This window comes from Phyllostomus discolor, chromosome 8, assembly GCF_004126475.2.
Source record: "Phyllostomus discolor isolate MPI-MPIP mPhyDis1 chromosome 8, mPhyDis1.pri.v3, whole genome shotgun sequence".
Taxonomy (NCBI): Eukaryota; Metazoa; Chordata; class Mammalia; order Chiroptera; family Phyllostomidae; genus Phyllostomus; species Phyllostomus discolor.
The window spans coordinates 19,295,772-19,315,120 of record NC_040910.2 but is presented as its reverse complement, the minus strand read 5'-3'; the positions used below and the strand labels follow the sequence as shown (position 1 = coordinate 19,315,120).

The window sequence follows — 19,349 nt, the reverse complement described above, 5'->3', positions numbered from 1 at the left end:
CACCTACTTACATAAAATCCACGTGTTAGTCCACATGCTCTAATGAGCCGAACCTTGCAGCCAATGCCTTTAATGAACACTACAACCAATAGCAAATATACCTGATTTGCTTCTCAGCCTCTGGTAGAAATAATACACAGTAAAAAGTAAAGATGAGGTTAGGATGATTTAAGGGAAATTCAAGGCTATGTTAGCAATTAAATACTCAAATACGGGTATATCCTCATGCTAACCATTATATTTAGTGTATAGTTTTGGACACCTCTTATGAACCTGACGTTCCTAAATGCTGAGGATATAGTAATAAACTCCCATTTTCCTCCCATTATGGGGCTTATGTTCTGGAAACCCGTAAAGAAAGAATTCCCTTTCTTAGTACAGGAGTAGGTATCATCCATATTAATTTAAGAAAAGACTTTTTCCCCCCAGCAGTCATCTAGAAAAATAATATTTTTGAAAAAATATGTAAAAATGTGATTTGCCTCTGACAAGCAACATTAAGGAGAAAGAATTTTTGAGCGTGAGACAGATAGCCCAGTGGTTGTGCCCCCTCGGGGAGGTTGCCGTGAGGGGGGCACGGGCGAGGGCAGCCTGGGGTGCCCAGCCCTGCCTCCGCCCAGCCTGCGGCTTGGACTCAGCGGAGAAGCTGTCTCCTCTCAAGTGTCTGTGTACATAAAGTGGGATGAGTCATGCCTGCCATAGCTTCTCTCATGGGATCATTATCTTAATGACTTTTTAAAATAATGGTAACATTTACATAAAATTTTAACCATTTTTAAGAGCGCAGTTGAGTGGTGTTAAGTACATTCACATTGAGCCATCACTACCATCCATCTGCAGAACTTTTTATCTCCCCTCGCCGAAACTCCATGCCCGCACGTCAGGACCTCCCTGTTCCTCCTCCCTGCAGCCCCTGGCAGCCCTCCTCCTACTTTCCGTCTCTGCGAACTGAACTACCCTAGGTGCCGTGTATAAGTGGAATCGTGTGGTATTTGTCTTCTCGTGACTGGCTAATGTTACTTAGCATAATGCCTTCAAGGTCATCAGTGTGGTAGCACGTGTTAGAATTTTGTTGAGGTTGAATAATATTCCCTTGTTACGTCTGTGCCACATTTTCTTTTCCTATTTATCCATCAGTGGACACTTGGGTTGCTTCTACTTTTTGGCTATTATAAATAATGCTGTTACGAACACAGTGTACGAATACTTGTTCAAGTCCCCCTTTTCATTTCTTTTTGGGTATATGTCCAGAAGGGGAATTGCTGGATCATGTCGTAATTCTGTGCTCGGCACTTTTGAGGAGCCGCCATACTATTGTCCATAGCGGTGACACCATTTCACATTCCCCCCAAGCATTGCACAGTGGTTCCAATTTATGTACATCCTCACCAGCATTTCACAGAATCATTCTGAGAGAAAAAGGAAATGGTTACTCTAAAAGAACACCATACACAGTATAAACTTTACATCGCTTTGTTTTGCAATAATAATGTTAGAAATTAGTGTCTAATTTTGGTGGTTTTCAACATAGAGAAAAAGGAGATATAGTGTGTAATATTTATTTTTGGTGAAAGGTTAATCATACTCTCTACCTCTTCAAAACCAGGTATTGATGAACCATTGCACATCAAGAGAAGAAAAGTAATAAAACCAGGTTTTATACACAGCCCGTGGAAAAGCGCTTACATCAGACAGCATAGGATCGATACTAACTGGAGGCGAGGAGAACTCAAGTCTCCTAAGGTAACCGAGCTCACGTAGCGCACCCGAAAGGGTGAATCTCTGTCAGCCCTTAGTGTGTTTCCCGCTTCTTGGCGACCAGTGTAACTTGACACCTGTCTCCAGTAGAAAGAAAACAATGTATTTTAAAATACATGAAAACATAATCAACAACACCCTTCTATTGCCATTTTCTCTAGTCTGACCATGCATTGCCTTGAGTAAAAGAGGAGTTGATTCGCATGTACTTCTGTCTTATGTAAATGAAAATTTCTGAGTATCCTATTGACTTCTGTGTCATATATGTTCTACCTACCCATTTTTTCCCTCTCTGACCACATAGCAGCCCACATACAATTTTTGAGGAGTGCCCATGTTTTGTTTTGTCTTATTTTGCTGGCTTTTGTGTGTATTGTTTTTAAAAATTGAACTGTTATTCTGACTCTTTGTCTTACAATATTTCAAATATTTAAAAAATGCTTGGCATTCTTAGATATAGTGTTATAACTGGAAAGATCAATGTAGGGAGAGAGTTTTATTCCTGTGTATAATTGTGACAGGTTTACATTGTTACACGTTTAAAAGTTGGTCATTATTGTCGCTCTTGTCTTTCTAGTTAATAGGTGCTTTCGTTTTTGTGTCAAATTGTAAAACTTACGTGTAGACAGATAAAATAGATGACGATGAAGTACATTTGTATTTGAACCATCTTCATGAGGTCTTAGTAAAGTTATAACAGTTGATGCCTCATGTATAAATAATAGAACATGGAAACAATAAAATGTTTAATACTTGACTCATCAGCCAGGAATGATGATGCTTCATGTTTCATATGAACTTTAATTCTAGAAATAGATTACAGATTACTGCCCCTATTTATGGCTTCATTTTTCTCTTTGCCAGTATTTTCAGAAACCATTTAAAACATCCCTAACCTGCCCCTCTACCCCATAGGTGCTGAAAGGACATGATGACCATGTGATTACATGCTTACAGTTCTGTGGAAACCGAATAGTTAGTGGTTCCGACGACAACACTTTAAAAGTTTGGTCGGCAGTCACGGGCAAAGTAAGTTCACGTCCTGCACTTCACCAGTCGCTGTTTTGTGTGTGTCTTTGCAAGGATCAGCTGCTGGAAGGAAAACAAGGATTTGTTTTGACCCTATCTTAGTTTGATAGCAAATATCAGAGCTTCTGATTTAGCTTCTTCCTTGCCATGAAGATGATGTTTCTCATGACAGGGAGGGATGTCAGCAGTGTCTTCTTTATTTAAGTAGTTTTCTCATCTCTGTGATGTAGCTATTAAGATTTTACTTTATCTTTTTCTTGTCTCATTTTTTTTCCCACCTTTTTAACCTAATCTAAATTTTATCTCCTTCCTTTTTAATCTTTTTGAAGAATACGATTTGAGGGGTATTTGTTTTTCCTTGTAAACTGCTTTGTTGATAACGTGCTAACAGTTTAGAAGTTACATAAATCATATTAATTCAGGCTTATCTCGCATCCTCTGATGTGGGAGTTAAGCAAGCTATTTACATAGGAGCCGGAAGGGAAGGGCAGTCCAGGCAGGCAGTCTCGCCTCGTACTACGTTAGACGCCAGCTGTTCTCTGGCGAGCACGTACATACGTATCTGTCCGCTGGAAATTATTTTCACGAACCGACCACCTGAAAAATAATGGAAGAAAGTGTGAGGACCAAATCTATGTGTTTTAAAATGTCTTATAGCATGCTGATTCTTGGGCAGAAATCTTCTAAATATTCCAAGTTAGGTGTTAACGTTTTTTAAAGCAGCCTCATATTTCCTTAGTGAGATGAGTTTTGGCGTGACCTCAGGGCTTTAATGTCTGCCCTCACTTGTCTAGAAGTACCTTGCCCAGATGCAGTGTGGTATGTAGCCACACCCAACCCTGGCGGCATCCTTTCATGGAATCCACTCCCAGGGATGAAACCAAGTTGCGGCGTTAGTGTTAGCTCATGAAAGAGGCCAGGCTGGAGCTTTCAAACGTCCATGATAAATGTTTCCTTTCTCCATGCTTGTGCCTCAGTGGCGTGTGCGTGTGCGTGTGTGATGTGTTATGCCACTGAATCAGCGCAGCAGTGAGTAGTGACAGGGCCGTGCGGTAGCGATGTGAGAAACGATCTCTGATATGCCCGACAGTCAGATTGAGTACATACAACTTTACTTCACATTTCACTGAGCTACTGAAATGTTATTTAAATCATTTTTCTTTCTGCCCCAAAGTAATCACCTTAAGTGTTTTTCCAGTGTCTGAGGACGTTGGTGGGACACACGGGCGGAGTGTGGTCGTCACAGATGAGAGACAACATCATCATCAGTGGGTCTACAGACCGGACCCTGAAAGTGTGGAACGCGGAGACGGGGGAGTGCATACACACCCTCTACGGGCACACGTCCACGGTCCGCTGCATGCACCTCCACGAGAAGAGGTGAGTGGGGGGTGGGGCACGGCGCTTGGGGTTCCCGGCCCTTTGTGTAGAGTTCAACTTATATGATACACCGTGTCCAATAAAGAGATAGTGATAATGTGCTCTGAAATTACACTTTAATTATTAGATTACAGATGTTTCTGTGCTAGGGACAGAAGCAAGAGTGTATTGGCTTAAAATCGGGAGTGATCTTTACATTTCCCTCCTCATTTATTAGTGTTGTTGGCTTCCTTCTTGAAACTCTCTTCTCTCTAATCTTGAATAGCATCTTATTTTATTGTTCTACATCTTAAGGACTCATCATTTTCAGAAACAATATTTTTTCTTTTCTCTTCTGCTACTCATATCCCTGCCAGTGGGACAAATCCAGCCATTCGGGCTTCATCTCCACGTCTTTCAGATGACGCCCCCCCCCCGCCCCCCCCCTCCGTCATGTCCCCTGTGTCTGGGCAGAAGCGGAAGCCTGTGGGGTTTAACTTGCACTCTTATTCCTGGTCACCTGAACTATGACGCAGCATTGAGACCTGGGCGTCTCACCTTTCTTCACACAGGTGACAGAGAACTCTCCTCTCACCACGATGGCGTCACTGCCCTTTGGGAGCCTCTTGTTGCCTGCAAGTGAAGGACAAAACCCTCAGTCCAGTTTTCAAAATGGTTTCAGCCAAGCCTGACTGCGTGCTTTTTCCCCTCAGTGCCGTTGCTGCTGGTTGCATCTGCTCCTACACAGCCCCCCATTCAAACCCCTGTCTTCTGTTGGCATGTCTTCATGGGACACCCCCCCCCAGGCAAATGTGATTTCTGCTCCATCTGTCAGACAAGGCCTTTGTGCAGGGCCCCAAGAGTGACTCCACTCCACTGTTTACCTTTAACTCTGCCCATAGCATCTTCTCTATTAAGAACCATTACATTAAGGAGATTTCACACTAGATTGGTAATAGGTGAAGAGAAAGTACCTTTTTAATTGACCTTTGAGTCTACTTTGAAAAGTGTGCTCTACTATTAAAATTTGGGGGATTGGTATCAAGAGATCTTACATTTCCATTTCTATGTGTTCTGACTTAAATCTCTCAAGCTTCCATTCTCTGCTCCTCCAGCGCGGGAACTGTGGCCTTTCTTTACCTCTTAGGGGTGGCGAAAGGCACCCGAGGTTTCCGCGCTCCCTTGTAACCCAGAGATGGTGGTGGTGCTTGTGTGACACTGGTCTTCAGAAGGGCAGAGCTTCAGTCACGTTGGTTCAGACTCCAAAGGGATTTCTGTTGCTTCAACATATATATCTTCTAAAATCTGTGTATCTTAACGTGCCTGTCGCCTGTTGAATATTTATAAATAGAAGCATATGCAGCCTTTGAGGACATGTCTAAAACTGGTTCATTTTACCAGAATATGTGGTGGAAAGCACATATCCTTAGCCGTTTAAATTCCAAATTCTCATTTGTTTTGTTGAATAACCTAGTCACAAAGGGAATATTCATGTGTGCATCGTTAGGATTTTGGGAAATGGCAGAAAGAATAAAGAAGAAAATTTTATTTTTTCAAAATACTACCACCCAGCATTCTCCCATTAACATTTTATATGTGCCGTGCGCATTAGCATTTCTAAGATTCAAGCTCTTACTGTATACGGTGTGTGTAGAGCTGCCTGCTTTTGCTGCTGTTGCTTTTTCTCCTTCTTTTGAAAATACAACATAATAGTTTTCAAATCGTTCCACAGAACCCCAAGGAGCTACTCGACCTCTGATGGGTGGAGGAACCAAAAAGGCAGAATCCTAGGCTCCCCCACTTCCCATCCCATTCAGAGTAACTCAGCTGCTGTGTATTTATATGTCAGGGTTTTAGATAGTTCTTTGAAAACAGGTGTTCCTAAAGAAAAGAGAAGTTTTAATCATTGCTGGCTTTATATATCACGCCTTCTCGTGTCATTAAAAATCCTAATACTTGTGTTTCTTTCTCTGTTTCCCCCTGCAGGGTGGTTAGCGGTTCTCGAGATGCCACTCTTAGGGTTTGGGACATCGAGACAGGCCAGTGTTTACATGTGCTGATGGGTCACGTGGCAGCGGTGCGCTGCGTGCAGTATGATGGCAGGAGGGTTGTTAGTGGAGCGTACGATTTTATGGTGAAGGTGTGGGATCCAGAGACTGAGACCTGTCTACACACGTTGCAGGGGCATACTAATAGAGTCTACTCGTTACAGGTAAGAGACCGTATCTCTCCCACCCCTTGGACGCTCTGCTAGTGAGTCACCAGATAGTTGTCCCCAGATAACCCCTGTCAGATTGTTGGTCCAGTCCAAGAAACATGAATCACATTACCTGTTGTTTGCATATACTTGAAAGCCAGCCTGAAGAACGCATATATTTTGGAATTATTTGTACGATTCGTTCTAGTTTTTCTGTGATCCATTTTCCCTCTACAATACAAATATTTGTCTTAGAAACTGGGATTTGGGAGCCCTAAGTTTTGCTATATTAATTAATGGGTAGATAGTCTCATAGGAGAATAACCTCGATTTTAATAAACTCCTTAGTAGAGGATTAATTTGGCCAAAAGCTGCCCCTTTGCCTCGATAGCCGAAAGTTGATGGACCATGTAATTGTGATTCTGTCCCCATTCGAAGCAGAAGTGAGGCCGTTCTGCATGAAACCGCTCCGCTCTCGCAGGGCTGCTGACTCATAGTCCTGGGGACAGAAATTTGACCAAACTCGCTTTTTGTTTGCATTTGGACCCGATGTCCTTGAACAGATTGCCATATTTTGAAATAAGTTAATGGCAAGTTTAGAAGATAGGTCTCATTTTATTCTCTGAAAGACAGCATTTCCATTCAAAAAATTTTCAATTACTTGTGTGGTTCATTTACCGGTTATTGCCCATTAGTGATCCGAAAGCTAGTTCGTGGTCCCAGTGCCGAATGTCCTGTTCTTGGGGTGTTTGTTTCGTGGTTGATGGGGGACTGGCTGTGCCACAGAAGAGTGACACACAGTAAAAATGATGGTTGCCTTACAAGAGGTTATGAGTTTGGAGGAAGGGGAATTGGCTGCATTTGTTTTTGTGTTTTGTGATATGCTCAGAGCCTTAATGACTATAATACTCTCATTTAAATGAGCTGTTAGGTTCAGAAAAGAGGGAGCAACATTATTACAGACCTGGGAATTGATAGATACTGACCTTTGGTATAACTGGGAAGCAGAAAAAGTGATGGCTGTGTAACTTGCTTTTGTTGTCAAAATGCCACCTCTTCATAATTCTCTGTTGGCACATTTCCTAATTGGCATTTAGGTTATTGTAAGTGAAATTTTTATTTTACGTACGATTTTTAGTGGGACCAACTTTTAAACATGAAAGCTATCGCTCGCCCTTTTCATGCCTTAGGTATTGACGAGCAAGCACACTCTTGGGCGCAAGCTGCGTCGTCGGCAGCTTCAGCTTCCTATTGGAAAATAAAAACTCAGACAGCAGTCCTTATTAAATTTCCCATGGTGTGTAGCCAGGTAATCAGAAAATAATGTGTTAATTTTGGGTGTTTTGAATTCTTTTTACTCGTTTCTGCATCCTTTTGATAGAAACTTCTGAGAATATGCACAGTAGAGTTGCTTGAGGCCACGCCGCCTGTCCAGGACCTCATTTTGTTCCTGGCGTCGCCTGTTCTCCGCGCCGTCCTCCCCGCCCCCCTTAGGACTCAGGTCCATAAACAGGAGCAGGAGTGCCCACACGGCGGGTCTAATGAACTGTGTCTGTTGTAGTTTGACGGCATCCACGTGGTGAGTGGGTCTCTGGACACATCGATCCGCGTCTGGGACGTGGAGACCGGGAACTGCATCCACACGCTGACCGGGCACCAGTCGCTGACGAGCGGGATGGAGCTCAAAGACAACATCCTCGTCTCTGGGAACGCGGACTCGACCGTGAAAATCTGGGATATCAAAACAGGACAGTGTTTACAAACATTGCAAGGCAAGTAGTGGCCGCCCCCTGAGCCGTGCTTGTTACAAGGTGGGCTGTTAGTCAAAGGGGAGATGCGGAGCTTGTGCATGGCGAAAGGAATCGCCCTCACACAAAATGAAAATGCTTTCTCTGGATGAGCTTATGAGCATGTCCACTATGGCTTAACAAAACGAGGCTATCCTTGAGAAAAGTGTGTTAAATTGCGTTTTTGATATAAAATTGTTTAATGGCTTTCTGCATGTACAGTTCGCTCCACCTAACGTGAAGGAACAATGCGAAGAAAGATCTTGGCCGTATCACAGAAGCAACATTCTCATTTTAGTATTTGAGTGGTCATTTTATTTTGAATCTGTAGTCCAGTTTTAAATTAGAGAGCTGTCTTGCTCGGGGAGACAAGGGGAAGCTCTTCAGTCTGATAGGAAATTGCTTTGGCCTCAACTTAAACCCTTAACCATCTGCTTAACCAGGATGGGCGGGAGGGGTCGTGCCCACTCAACTAGGGAGAGAAAAGTGTGAACGCCACAGTGCTGAGTGAGGCATGACAGCGTTCCCTTAAGTCATGATTAACTTCTTCTTACTGGCCATAGCCCTTAGAAAGTGTATTTTTGTTTTTTCAGTGAGGCCTTCTGGTGGGTGTTATTGCAGCTTTTTACACATTGGTTTTTTCTCTTCAAGTTTTGGAACTTGAGGGTGCATTCGGCCTTTGCCCTTGACTGGCCAGTTCAAAGCCATAGCGCAGTAGGTCTCTGTGCTTGTCTGCCCACCAGCAGAATCCATGAAGCTGGACTATCCACATCATCACTGAGAAAAGTTCTCATTTCTGCAGCCAGAAAACAAAATGTGTGCTGGTAGCTAACCAAGCTTCTTGGAAGACAGAACTCTTGAAAGTTAATGTTTCAGTTACAGACACCTACCAGATTTTCTTACATTCCTGCTGATCCTAAAATACTCAGAACACAGTTTCTAAATACGCAGCATCTTAAATATTTCATGTATTGTATGGTCTAACGTAGAAGTCTACCAATTATGGTGCCACTAACCCATAGCCGTGGTTTCTAACCGGTAATTAAATTCCTTTGGTTTTGCCTAGGTCCCAACAAGCATCAGAGTGCTGTGACCTGTTTACAGTTCAACAAGAACTTTGTAATTACCAGCTCAGATGATGGAACTGTAAAACTCTGGGACTTGAAAACGGGTGAATTTATTCGAAACCTAGTCACATTGGAGAGCGGGGGGAGCGGGGGCGTCGTGTGGCGGATCAGAGCCTCGAACACAAAGCTGGTGTGCGCGGTCGGGAGTCGGAACGGGACTGAGGAAACCAAGCTGCTGGTGCTGGACTTCGATGTGGACATGAAGTGAAGAGCCGAACAGATGAATTTGTCCAAATGTGTAGACAATATACTCCCTGCCCTTCCCCCTGCGAAAATTAAAAAAAAAAAAAAAGTAAAAGAAAAAGAAAAAAGAAGAGAAAAAGAAAAAAAGTCCCTTGTTCTCAGTGGTGCAGGATGTTGGCTTGGGGCAACAGGACGAAAAGACCTACGGACTCGGAAGGAAAGAGGAAGAGGCGACAAACCGCAACTGACAAGAGAGGCGTCTGCCGCCTCGGCACACGAAAGGCGTCACTTCTGACTGAGGGCAGCTTTGCAAAATGAGACTTTCTAAGTCAAACCAGGTGCAATTGTTTCTTTATTTCCTTCTCCAGTGGTCATTGGGCAGGGTTAATGCTAAAACGTCATTGCAGATTCTGTGAGTTGGTTCTTCTACCGCTGAGACCTAGAGAGGACCTGCAGTGGCATCCAAGCGAGTCTGGTCGACTTTCTCATGAGAGAGCGTCTGCAACAAAAGTCATTTTTCTGGAGTGGAAAAGCTAAAAAATATACATTACTGTGAATTGTTTTTGTACAGTTATCATGAAAAGCTTTTTTCTTTTTTTTTCTTTTTTTTTTTTTTTTGCCAACCATTGCCAATGTCAATCAATCACAGTATTAGCCTCTATTAATCTATTTACTGTTGCTTCCACATACGCTCTTCAATGCATACGTTGCTCAAAGGCGGGAAGTTGTCCTGGGTTCGGTGAGTCCCGAGAGATGGATTTAATTCTTGATGCTGGTGCTAGAAGTAGGTCTTCAAAAACGGGGTCGTTGTCCCACCCCTGTACTGTACTCCCAGTGGCCAAACTTATTTATGCTGCTAAATGAAAGAAAGAAAAAAACAAATTATTTTTTTTTATTTTTTTTCTGCTGTGACGTTTTAGTCCCAGACTGAATTCCAAATTTGCTCTAGTTTGGTTACAGAAAAAAGACTTTTTGCCACTGAAACTTGAACCATCTGTGCCTCTAAGAGGCTGAGAATGGGAGAGTTTCAGATAATAAAGAGTGAAGTTTGCCTGCAAGTAAAGAATTGAGAGTGTGTGCAAAGCTTATTTTCTTTTATCTGGGCAAAAATTAAAACACATTCCTTGGAACAGAGCTGCCGCCGCCTGTTCTGTGGAGAAACTTTTCTTTTTGAGGGCTGTGGTGAATGGATGAACGTACATAATAAAACTGACAAAATATTTTAAAAATATATAAAACACAAAAGTGAAATAAAGTCGCTGGTCAGTCTTAGTATTTTACAGTATTTGGGAAAACAACTGTTACAGTTTTATTGCTCTGAGTAACTGACAAAGCAGAAACGACGCCGTTTTTGTAGGAAAGGCGTCCCGTGCAAACGAGCGAGATGAATGAAAAGTCGGTGGTTTGCCTCATTCTCCAAGAGCCACAACTCAAGCTGAACTGTGAAAGTGGTTTAACACTGTATCCTAGGCGATCTTGTTTCCTCCTCCCGTTTATTTTTTGTTTGTTTTATTTATAGTCTGATTTAAAACAATCAGATTCAAGTTGGTTAATTTTAGTTATGTAACAACCTGACATGATGGAGGAAAACAACCTTTAAAGGGATTGTGTCTATGGTTTGATTCACTTAGAAATTTTATTTTCTTATAACTTAAGTGCAATAAAATGTGTTTTTTCATGTTAGTATGCCTGTTTCTTCCACTGAAGTAATAATACTAAGTTAAAATATTTATGGTTTGTCTCTAATATTTAAAATAGCAGAGTGTTGGTTTCTTTGCATTCCCCGATGTGACTCAGAAATCAGTAATACTTCCCGGCCCGTTTTATACAGCTGAAGTAAGAAGAGTGCCTTGCGAATGCAGATTTCATTTCTCTCCCTAGATTCTAAAGCATCCTCCACTGTCCTTGTCTCTACGTTGCATCGGGATGTACGTACAGATATGAGGTCTGGGTCCCCCAAAGAGGGGCAGAAGTTACAAAACCCTTGTGACCATTACAGCTAGAATTCCTATAAAGAGTTCATTTGTAAAATTGGACCCCAGCTTGCGTCCCCATCAGGAGCTTTCTCTGCACAGTCTGAGAGGCGCCCACTGCCCCAGGAAGTGGGGACAGTAAGTCCTCACTTAACATCAATGGGTTCCACCACTTCGAGCGAAACGACACACAGTGACACCAGGCCTACCGCAGGGTAACTGGTTTACACGAGAGTTGGGTTCCTGTGGCATTTCGTCACCATTAACGTGAAACAACACTGCACACGGCGACGTCATTCAGGGACGGGGATGTTCTCTGTGCTTTAAGGACGGGGGCACCACCGCACCTCAGGCTGGCGGGGCGATTTGTAGGAAGGCAGGTGACTAGCGGAGCACCAGAGCTTTTTTTAAGAAGAAAGAAGCCTGGAATTTTGATAAATTTGGAAAAAAATAAGTCATGTTTGTGGTACCTTCAGTCTCTTCTATCACCATTTTATGTAACACATCTAAGTGAAAAAAAAAATCAAACCAGTTATTCAAATTATGTAGGCTCCAAATAGCAGGTTCCCCTTCCCCATATGTGCATGTATGTGGATACATGTGTATGTGTGAATACAGAATCTCTAGTCGTCCCAGCTCTCCAAGCCATAGACGAACACTCAACATGGAAGCTACTTCAGGAGCATGTTTCTCACAAAGTGTGTGTTCTTTACTCTTAGGGCCTCCCCCCTTTCTCTAAACTACTAAATCAGAACATTAAGGAACAGGACCCACACACCTGCACTCACACTAGCTCCCCAGGTGAGCTGTGGGCACCACTTCAGGGACCCCTGCCATGGGTACCATTCCAGCGAGGTTGGATATTTGTTCTCTTAGTCCACAGCACATGACAAGCACTAGAATGACAAGTTGAAGGGAACGACAGAAAAACCACATAAACACGAGGCAAAAATCCCGGTAGGCCCCGAAGTGCCAGGGTGAGCAGCCCTGCCCACTTTGGGGCGAACCCCGACCTCGCCAGAGGCTCTGGCCTTGCGTTTCCTCACCTCAGATGTGAAGAGGCCCCACCTTCTCAGGTGGACATGGGGCTGAGATGAGAGGCTGTGGAGCACGGAGCACACTGGAGGCCCTTAGCATTCAATGAAAATGGCAGCTGCTATCAGAGCTTTAAGAAAATAGACCCAGATAATTGTAACTCTCCGTATCTGGGAACAATCGAATGTGTTCGTGACTCACCCAGGAATAATAAAAATAGCATTTCTGTATGTAGTGATTTAGATTTTTTAGAGTGGAGTAACGTACATTTCTCATCGGAGTCTTAGAAACCTTGTCAAATAGGCCGGTGTGGAGCACCTAAGAGTGATTTTTGTGTGCACAGTACTTACGTGTTCGCTGAATATTATTTTACGACTAAGTGAATAATCTTTAGTACAGTGGATCTGTTTCCAAAAGGGGGAGTGTTGACCTCGTTCTAAAGAAACGATTGTCATTCTAGTAAGGAAGGTCACAAGAGGAGCTCGGCTCTGCAGCCTCCGCGGGGAGGATGCTCACCACCTTACGTAACTGCATCTGTAGAGCTTCACGTCGGAACAGGAGCTGTCCTCGCAGTTAGATGTCACGAGTTCCCAGAGATCAGATACTGCCGCACACTGAAGCCCAAATGGGGCCACAGCAGTAACCCATAAAAGCCCAGAGCAAAGGGAGATATCTCTCTCTCTCTCGCTCTCGCTCTCTCTCTCTCTCTCTCGCTCTCTCTCTGGAATTGTTCACAATTGGACACTCTGAAACTCTCTCACTGAGATTCAGTAACCACAGTTATTTCAGTATCAGCAACAGCTACTGCATACCAAATGGTTAAGTTTATGTTTCAACCTACCTATTTGTTTAATTTCAAAGAGTAATTGGCATTTAATATTTTGTATTAATTATTTTTAAGCAGTTTTCTTTATACCTTTTGAGCTAGTCTGTTACAAAGTCTCCCGCCTGTTTCTCTGAATTGATTCGAGTCTGCAGTCAAACAGGCGAAAAGGCCTCTGTGCTGCCCCCGGTGACAGTGAAGCGGGGTCCAGGGTGGCCTCCCAGTCCCAGCCGCGCCCTGCTTTCCACACCCCCTGCCCCTGTGCGCTCACTGCCGCTGTGACACGGAGGGGCAGGGTGGCGGAGAGAAGATACTCCAAGGAGCCTGCCCAACTCCGTCCTCCTCCTGCACCTGCTTCCAGTCCATCCTGAAACCAGAAACAAGCAGCGTGGCAGAGCAGGAGCAGAGTCACGTTACGTTCCCAGTTCCTTCCCTCAGGCGTGTCTTCCTTCATTTCCCTCTCTCAGTCACCCCCGAGCCCCCAGGTCAGGACTGTGACCTGTGCTTCATCAGACTCTTCGGCCACAAGGGATTCAACCTTGCTCCTTACAGCAGTTTTAGGAGAACCTCCTGGGGGTGTGGGGGGGGGGCAATGCGTTTAGCACCATATGACGGTAAAAAGTGCCTGAGTGAAGGAAGCCAGTGAAGGAAGTTGGTGAAAGGCTCCTGATGCAGGTGGTTGTGCTCCCTGCCTCCTGCATTTTGAAGATAGATTGTGTGTGCGTGTGTGTGTGTGTGCGCACACACACAGGTACAAGAACATATCGGAACCTGGGAATACGCCTCCTGTTCTCAATGAGTCATAATTTACAAACCTCCCTTAAGCCTTTCTCCTTTTTATACATTAAAAGGAAAAAAAAGGAATGGGTCATAGAAAGGGAAGGTGTTGGTGGCCAAGAGGAGATGTCCTAAGTCTTTTCCATGACAGATCAGTGTCTTCTGTGTCTGAGGATGCCGTGTGTGTGTTAATACAATGTTCTTGGAGTCCTGCGTGAAGTACCCACGTGGTAATTTGAAAAGCTGATGCACAGTTTGTGACCTTGGCATTTTCTACTGCCCGGGACATAGATCATAAGTTAGATCCGCAGTGGCTGCACCCGGCTCCCTCTCAGTGAGAGTGCTTAACGTAGTCGCTGAATCGCAAACAGACGTGACGTGGCATTGTTCGTTAGCCAACTCGTTTCATTATACATTCTCTTGTGCGAGTGGTACCCAGGTGAGTGAGGTTCTTGCCAACTTCTTGCACGTGCAGGAGACCAAAAATATCAAAAGGCAATTTCAAAGGTCCTTCAGGGAGACGAAAGCACCAACAGCTAAAAGGACTCAGAATGTCCCTTTCCCCAAAGTGCGAAGTATAAATAAATCCTAGATCCAGGTCCTAAGAAGACTCGTTGCTGAGACGAAAGGCTGGCGACTTCCCAATTTGCAATTGGGTGTAAAAATAGCAGAGCTTCTATTTTAGATGATCCGATTCTCCCCAAGATTTTTAAGGACAAGGAACCACTGAGGGGACATTTTGATGTTTCATTCTCTGCTTTGGAGAACCTATCCTGGCAAAACCCGGGAAGGCTGCTTATCTCTCGGTTTTGATTTGCTCTGACAGTTATGCTCTGCAAAAGAAAAGTTACATTGAAATCACTCTTGCAAATACAATGGACCACAAAAATATTTCGCCAATATGTTCTTTGTTAGGAGGTTTGTAGGTTATAGGAGAGACATCAAACCACCACTCACCACAAGAGAAGGGTTATTTGCAAGACTTTTTAAATGTATATTGATGAAGCCCATTAAGACATCACCAAACACAATGCCTTACTAATGCAATCAGCAAGACAGCCCAGTCCCCTGCCACCTGGAGCCTCCGGCTTGAGGACATGGGCCAGTCCTGCTTGGGTGGCTTCAATAAACCCGGCAAGGATGCAAGGAGTTAGAGCGGTTAAGACTAAAACTGCCTGCACTGGTAAGGTTTGGGGGAGCTGAGGCTTGTCCAGGACCCTCTTAAAAACAAAATGAAAGGAAATGAAATCCAAAGCGGAGCATTTAGGACGATACGGATGACGACCATGACGGCGGCTGTGGTGATGCCCGTCCCGTTTCCCTGAGACACTTGATGCAGGTGAGGAACAGGCATTTGCACTTTCACAGGTGTGAGGAGAGGCAGGGCCACGCAGCAGCTGTATTGGTGCGTGGTACATCCTCCATACACGTTAGCAGCTGCTATTACTATTATTAATGAGAAAATGTAGCTGTGTTCAGCATCCATCTCAGCCACTTGTGTGACTCGGGAAGATTTCAAAAATCTCTCTGACCCTCCTCCATCATCTGTAGGACAGAAAGTGGTTGTGAGTGTGATGAGCGAAAACATGGCAGCACCTGGCGCAGGGCTTGGCCAATTATGCACTCAATGAGTGGTGGCCATCCTATTATCGCTGCCCTCAGCAATGAAGAAATTGGTGACCCTCTTTCAGGCCAGCATTTCAAGCTTAATCTAGCGGAGGAGACCTGTCCAAACTACCCTCCAAATGTGCCAGGAACCCAAGAGAGCTGGTTCTCCTTTAGGAAGTAATACGCAGTCCAGTTTAAAATGACAAGCTCTCTCTCTCCAAAGACCTATGTAAGTTACAGTAGAGAAATTAAACAGGCATAATCACCCCAAAAGAGGAGCAGGAGAGAAAAACCCAGTCCCCAAAGGAAACAACAACTTGGGATGAAGGGAAGCATGGTGCAGTTAGTGTCCAGAGATGAGATGGGAGAAACCACCACCTACGTGCCCAGGAAGGGGGGGACACAAACGGGAAGGGAGCTAATTCCTTTGCGGACAGCAAGGACAAGACCCGGGGCCTAGAGCTGGGGGGAAGATGGATGGTAAGAGCATGTGGAGTGGGTGGAGCCCACTCCCCTTCCTCCTCCTCTTGCAGCCAGGTGACCACCTGTGCAACACCCGCCCCTCTCCCACTTCCCCCCACTCCATCTGCAAGAACTCTGAAAGGGATGTGGTTCAAACTGAATACGGAGCCACAGGAGAAGGCTCAAAAGTGAAAACAGATTAAAACGCATGGTCTGCAATTCTGCCCAGCTGGGGAGAATGCCAACTGGCTGGCATTTACCAGAGGCCTCCTCCCCAGAGAACTGAGCAGCCCAGGAGGAGAAGTCTCCATATAATGGCATTGGGCAGAGAGATGAGGGTTCCTTCAGATAAAAGGGTGGCTCCCCACTCCATCCATGGAGAAACTCCGCACCCAGGGAGCCCCAGTCACGCAGGGGAAGCTTCCTATCCAATTGTGAGTATCTGTCTCTTGACTATGAAACAGTAGTGCAGAACCACCAAACATCTGAGAATGACATCTAATAAGGGAGCCAAAACATGCATGAAATAAACTTTGACAAAGAACTATAATTAATATCCTCACTAAGACAAAGATACCACATCTTACAATACAGGGACAGAATGCAATTTTTAAAATGCCTCATGGATACTAAAATATGATAGAAATTTAGAGAGAGAAAGAAAAAGCTTGGATAGAAAATAAAAAGAAAATCAAACATAAGTACAAAGAAGAAATGGGAACTAGAGAAACTAGAAAAGACGTAGAGGACCACCTTGAGACATCTAACATCTAAATAGTAGTTTCAAAAAATAGCATAAAATAAGTTATTCAAAAGTTAATACAAGAAAAATGATCAGAATGGAAGGACAGAAAACCCCTAGGTTGAAAGGGCCCACCGAATGTCTTTGAATAGATAAATGGAAAAAATCTATACTGTGATTTATCACTCTGAAATAATTGGGGCACACAGGCTCAAAAAAAAAGCCCTAAAAAGTGTGTAGAGAGAAAGAGGGTTAAAAAATGAGAATCAGAATTTTAGACTTCTCAATAGCAACATCAGAAGCAAAGGTCTTCAAAATTAGGCAACTTAGGTTCAATTTAGGATGGTACACCTGGACAAATTATTGATAATGTCAGAGTAGAATAAAGTCATGCCCAGACATATAAGAACTCCAATCACTACCACTCCCAAACTCACTCTTAAGGAGCTTTTGTGGACTGCTTCCAAATCTCCCCCTCCACAAACTTCTTAAGAAAGTTTGCCAGTAGATGAGTGGATTAAAAAGCTGTGGTACACCTACACCATGAAATCCTACTCAGCTGTAAAAAAGAAGGAATCTTACCTTTGGCGACTGCAGGGATGGACCTGGAAAGGTAAGTGAAATAAGCCAGCTGGAGAAACACAGATACCATATAATTTCACTCATATGTGGAATCTAATGAACAACAGCAACAAAACAACAGAATAGAAACAAACTCACAGACACAGAGAACAGACTGACAGCTGTCAGAGGGGAGGGGGTTGGGAGGCTGGGGGAAGGGATTAAGCCAAAACAAAACGAAACAAAAAACTCATAAACACAACAGTATGGTGATGACCAGAGGGAAAGGAGGGTGGGAGGAGGTTGAGGAGGGCAAAGGGGAGATAAATGGTGACAGGAAGAGACTTGACTTTGGGTGGTGAACACAACCAATACAATATACAGATGGTGTATTATAGAATTGTACACCTGAAAACTACATAATTTTATGAACCAATGTCACCCCAGTAAGTTCAATAAAATTTTTTAAAAACAAGCTTTTGGAAAGCATCCAATAAAATGATGAAATAAACAAGAGAGGAAAACGTGGTACAACAGGAAACAGGGATTTCAACGCAGGGGAGGGGTGAGGGCAGCCCTAGGACAACCGCCGGCCAGGCACACTTGGACTCGGGAACCACCAGCTGAGTCCCAGCTGTAGGGGGCGCTGTAGCAGGGAGGCTCCCCCCCCAAATACAATAAGAAGTGATAAGGCATCTCACCCTCATGACAGACCATCTCAGTGTTCAGAGCATCTGATGATACGTTTAGAACAATGTTCTAAGCCTCAGTGCATTAAAAGCTACGCAGCAGATAAAAATGAAGCAGCTGTTCATTCAAAACAGCGTGTGAAGGAAACATTCACACAGAGCAGCGGTGAGCCCTGCAGTACGCCTTGTTGGCATGGCCGTGAAAGCGTAGCTACTGATGAACGACGTTGCTAAAACACGTCCGGGGAGGGGAGGGGAGTGGGGTGGAGTGAAGGAGAATCAATCCTCATCTACTGTAATTAGAAGTTATTAATGTGTAACATGAAACAAAACTAAGAAATAAGAGGTCACACATGTTGTAGGAGGATAGGGCATACACATGGGAAGAATCAGCTAAAAATTATGTTTGCCTTTGTGGGTAGGGGTGGAGACAGGTGATGCACTTGGATGTGCTTTACTTTTTTGCGTTACGTTGCTAAAAAAATGTATTTTGAAAGCAAAGCCAAAATAATCCATATAGCATTTTTCAGAAATGATGACATTTCTTAATCATTCCAGTTAGTATCCATAACAAGGCATTGCCTAGTCTTATGGCACTTGGGGCTGCGCCTTCTGGAAGAGTTTCAGAGCCAGGGAGAGTTTAGGATGGGAGTGGTGTGGGGCACGTTACCTAGGTTCTCTGTGTCATGTGTGTGTGTGTGTCTGTGTGTGTCTGTGTGTGTAAGGGGTCTGGTAATAATCTCCTTTCATTAGGCTGTTGGAGGACTGAATGGATGATGCTTAGCATGGTGTCTGGCTCATGAGCTCTCCAGAAAGGGCTCTTTATTTTTACCGGCCTCCTTCAGTCTCAGGTGAAAACTAACTTGCATTCAGGTCTGGAACTAGCAGGACCCAGAGTTCTGGGCTGCAGGCTCTGATGCGAGCACATGTGATGGGTAAACTGGGCTTTAGCAGCATGTGGCCGAGATCAAGAGCACTGGCCACCTCTGAGGCCCAAGGATACAGCTCTGCCCCCCCACCCCCTACCCACCAGCCCCAGCCTGTTTTTTAATTATCTCTTGCTAATTAGCAATTTGGAAACTTCCAAATTCTTCCACCCGGTTATCTTATGTGTTTTCTCTACTTGGAAATACTTCTCAGCCAAATGAAAATGACTGAACTTCTTGTAAAATGAAGTTCACGTTATCTCGTTCGGAAACTATTTCGCCCTTGAAATTCCAGATCAGAATTTCCAAAGGG

At 44.0% G+C, this 19,349-nt stretch overlaps 1 protein-coding gene across 10 annotated transcripts in view; it reads left to right on the top strand.

Annotated features, from left to right (window-relative positions):
• The window catches only part of FBXW7 (F-box and WD repeat domain containing 7), a 169,400-nt gene extending 158,277 nt beyond the window's left edge, over positions 1 to 11,123 (top strand). For all 10 annotated transcript variants that reach the window (XM_036031901.1, XM_036031902.1, XM_036031900.1 and 7 more), the window contains 6 exons: positions 1,607 to 1,743; positions 2,674 to 2,787; positions 3,986 to 4,167; positions 6,133 to 6,358; positions 7,905 to 8,115; positions 9,197 to 11,123. In XM_036031901.1, coding sequence (XP_035887794.1) covers positions 1,607 to 1,743; positions 2,674 to 2,787; positions 3,986 to 4,167; positions 6,133 to 6,358; positions 7,905 to 8,115; positions 9,197 to 9,465 — 1,139 coding nt within the window. In that variant the 3' untranslated portion in view covers positions 9,466 to 11,123. The remainder of the gene's footprint in view (positions 1 to 1,606; positions 1,744 to 2,673; positions 2,788 to 3,985; positions 4,168 to 6,132; positions 6,359 to 7,904; positions 8,116 to 9,196) is intronic.
• Positions 11,124 to 19,349: the final 8,226 nt, after the last annotated feature.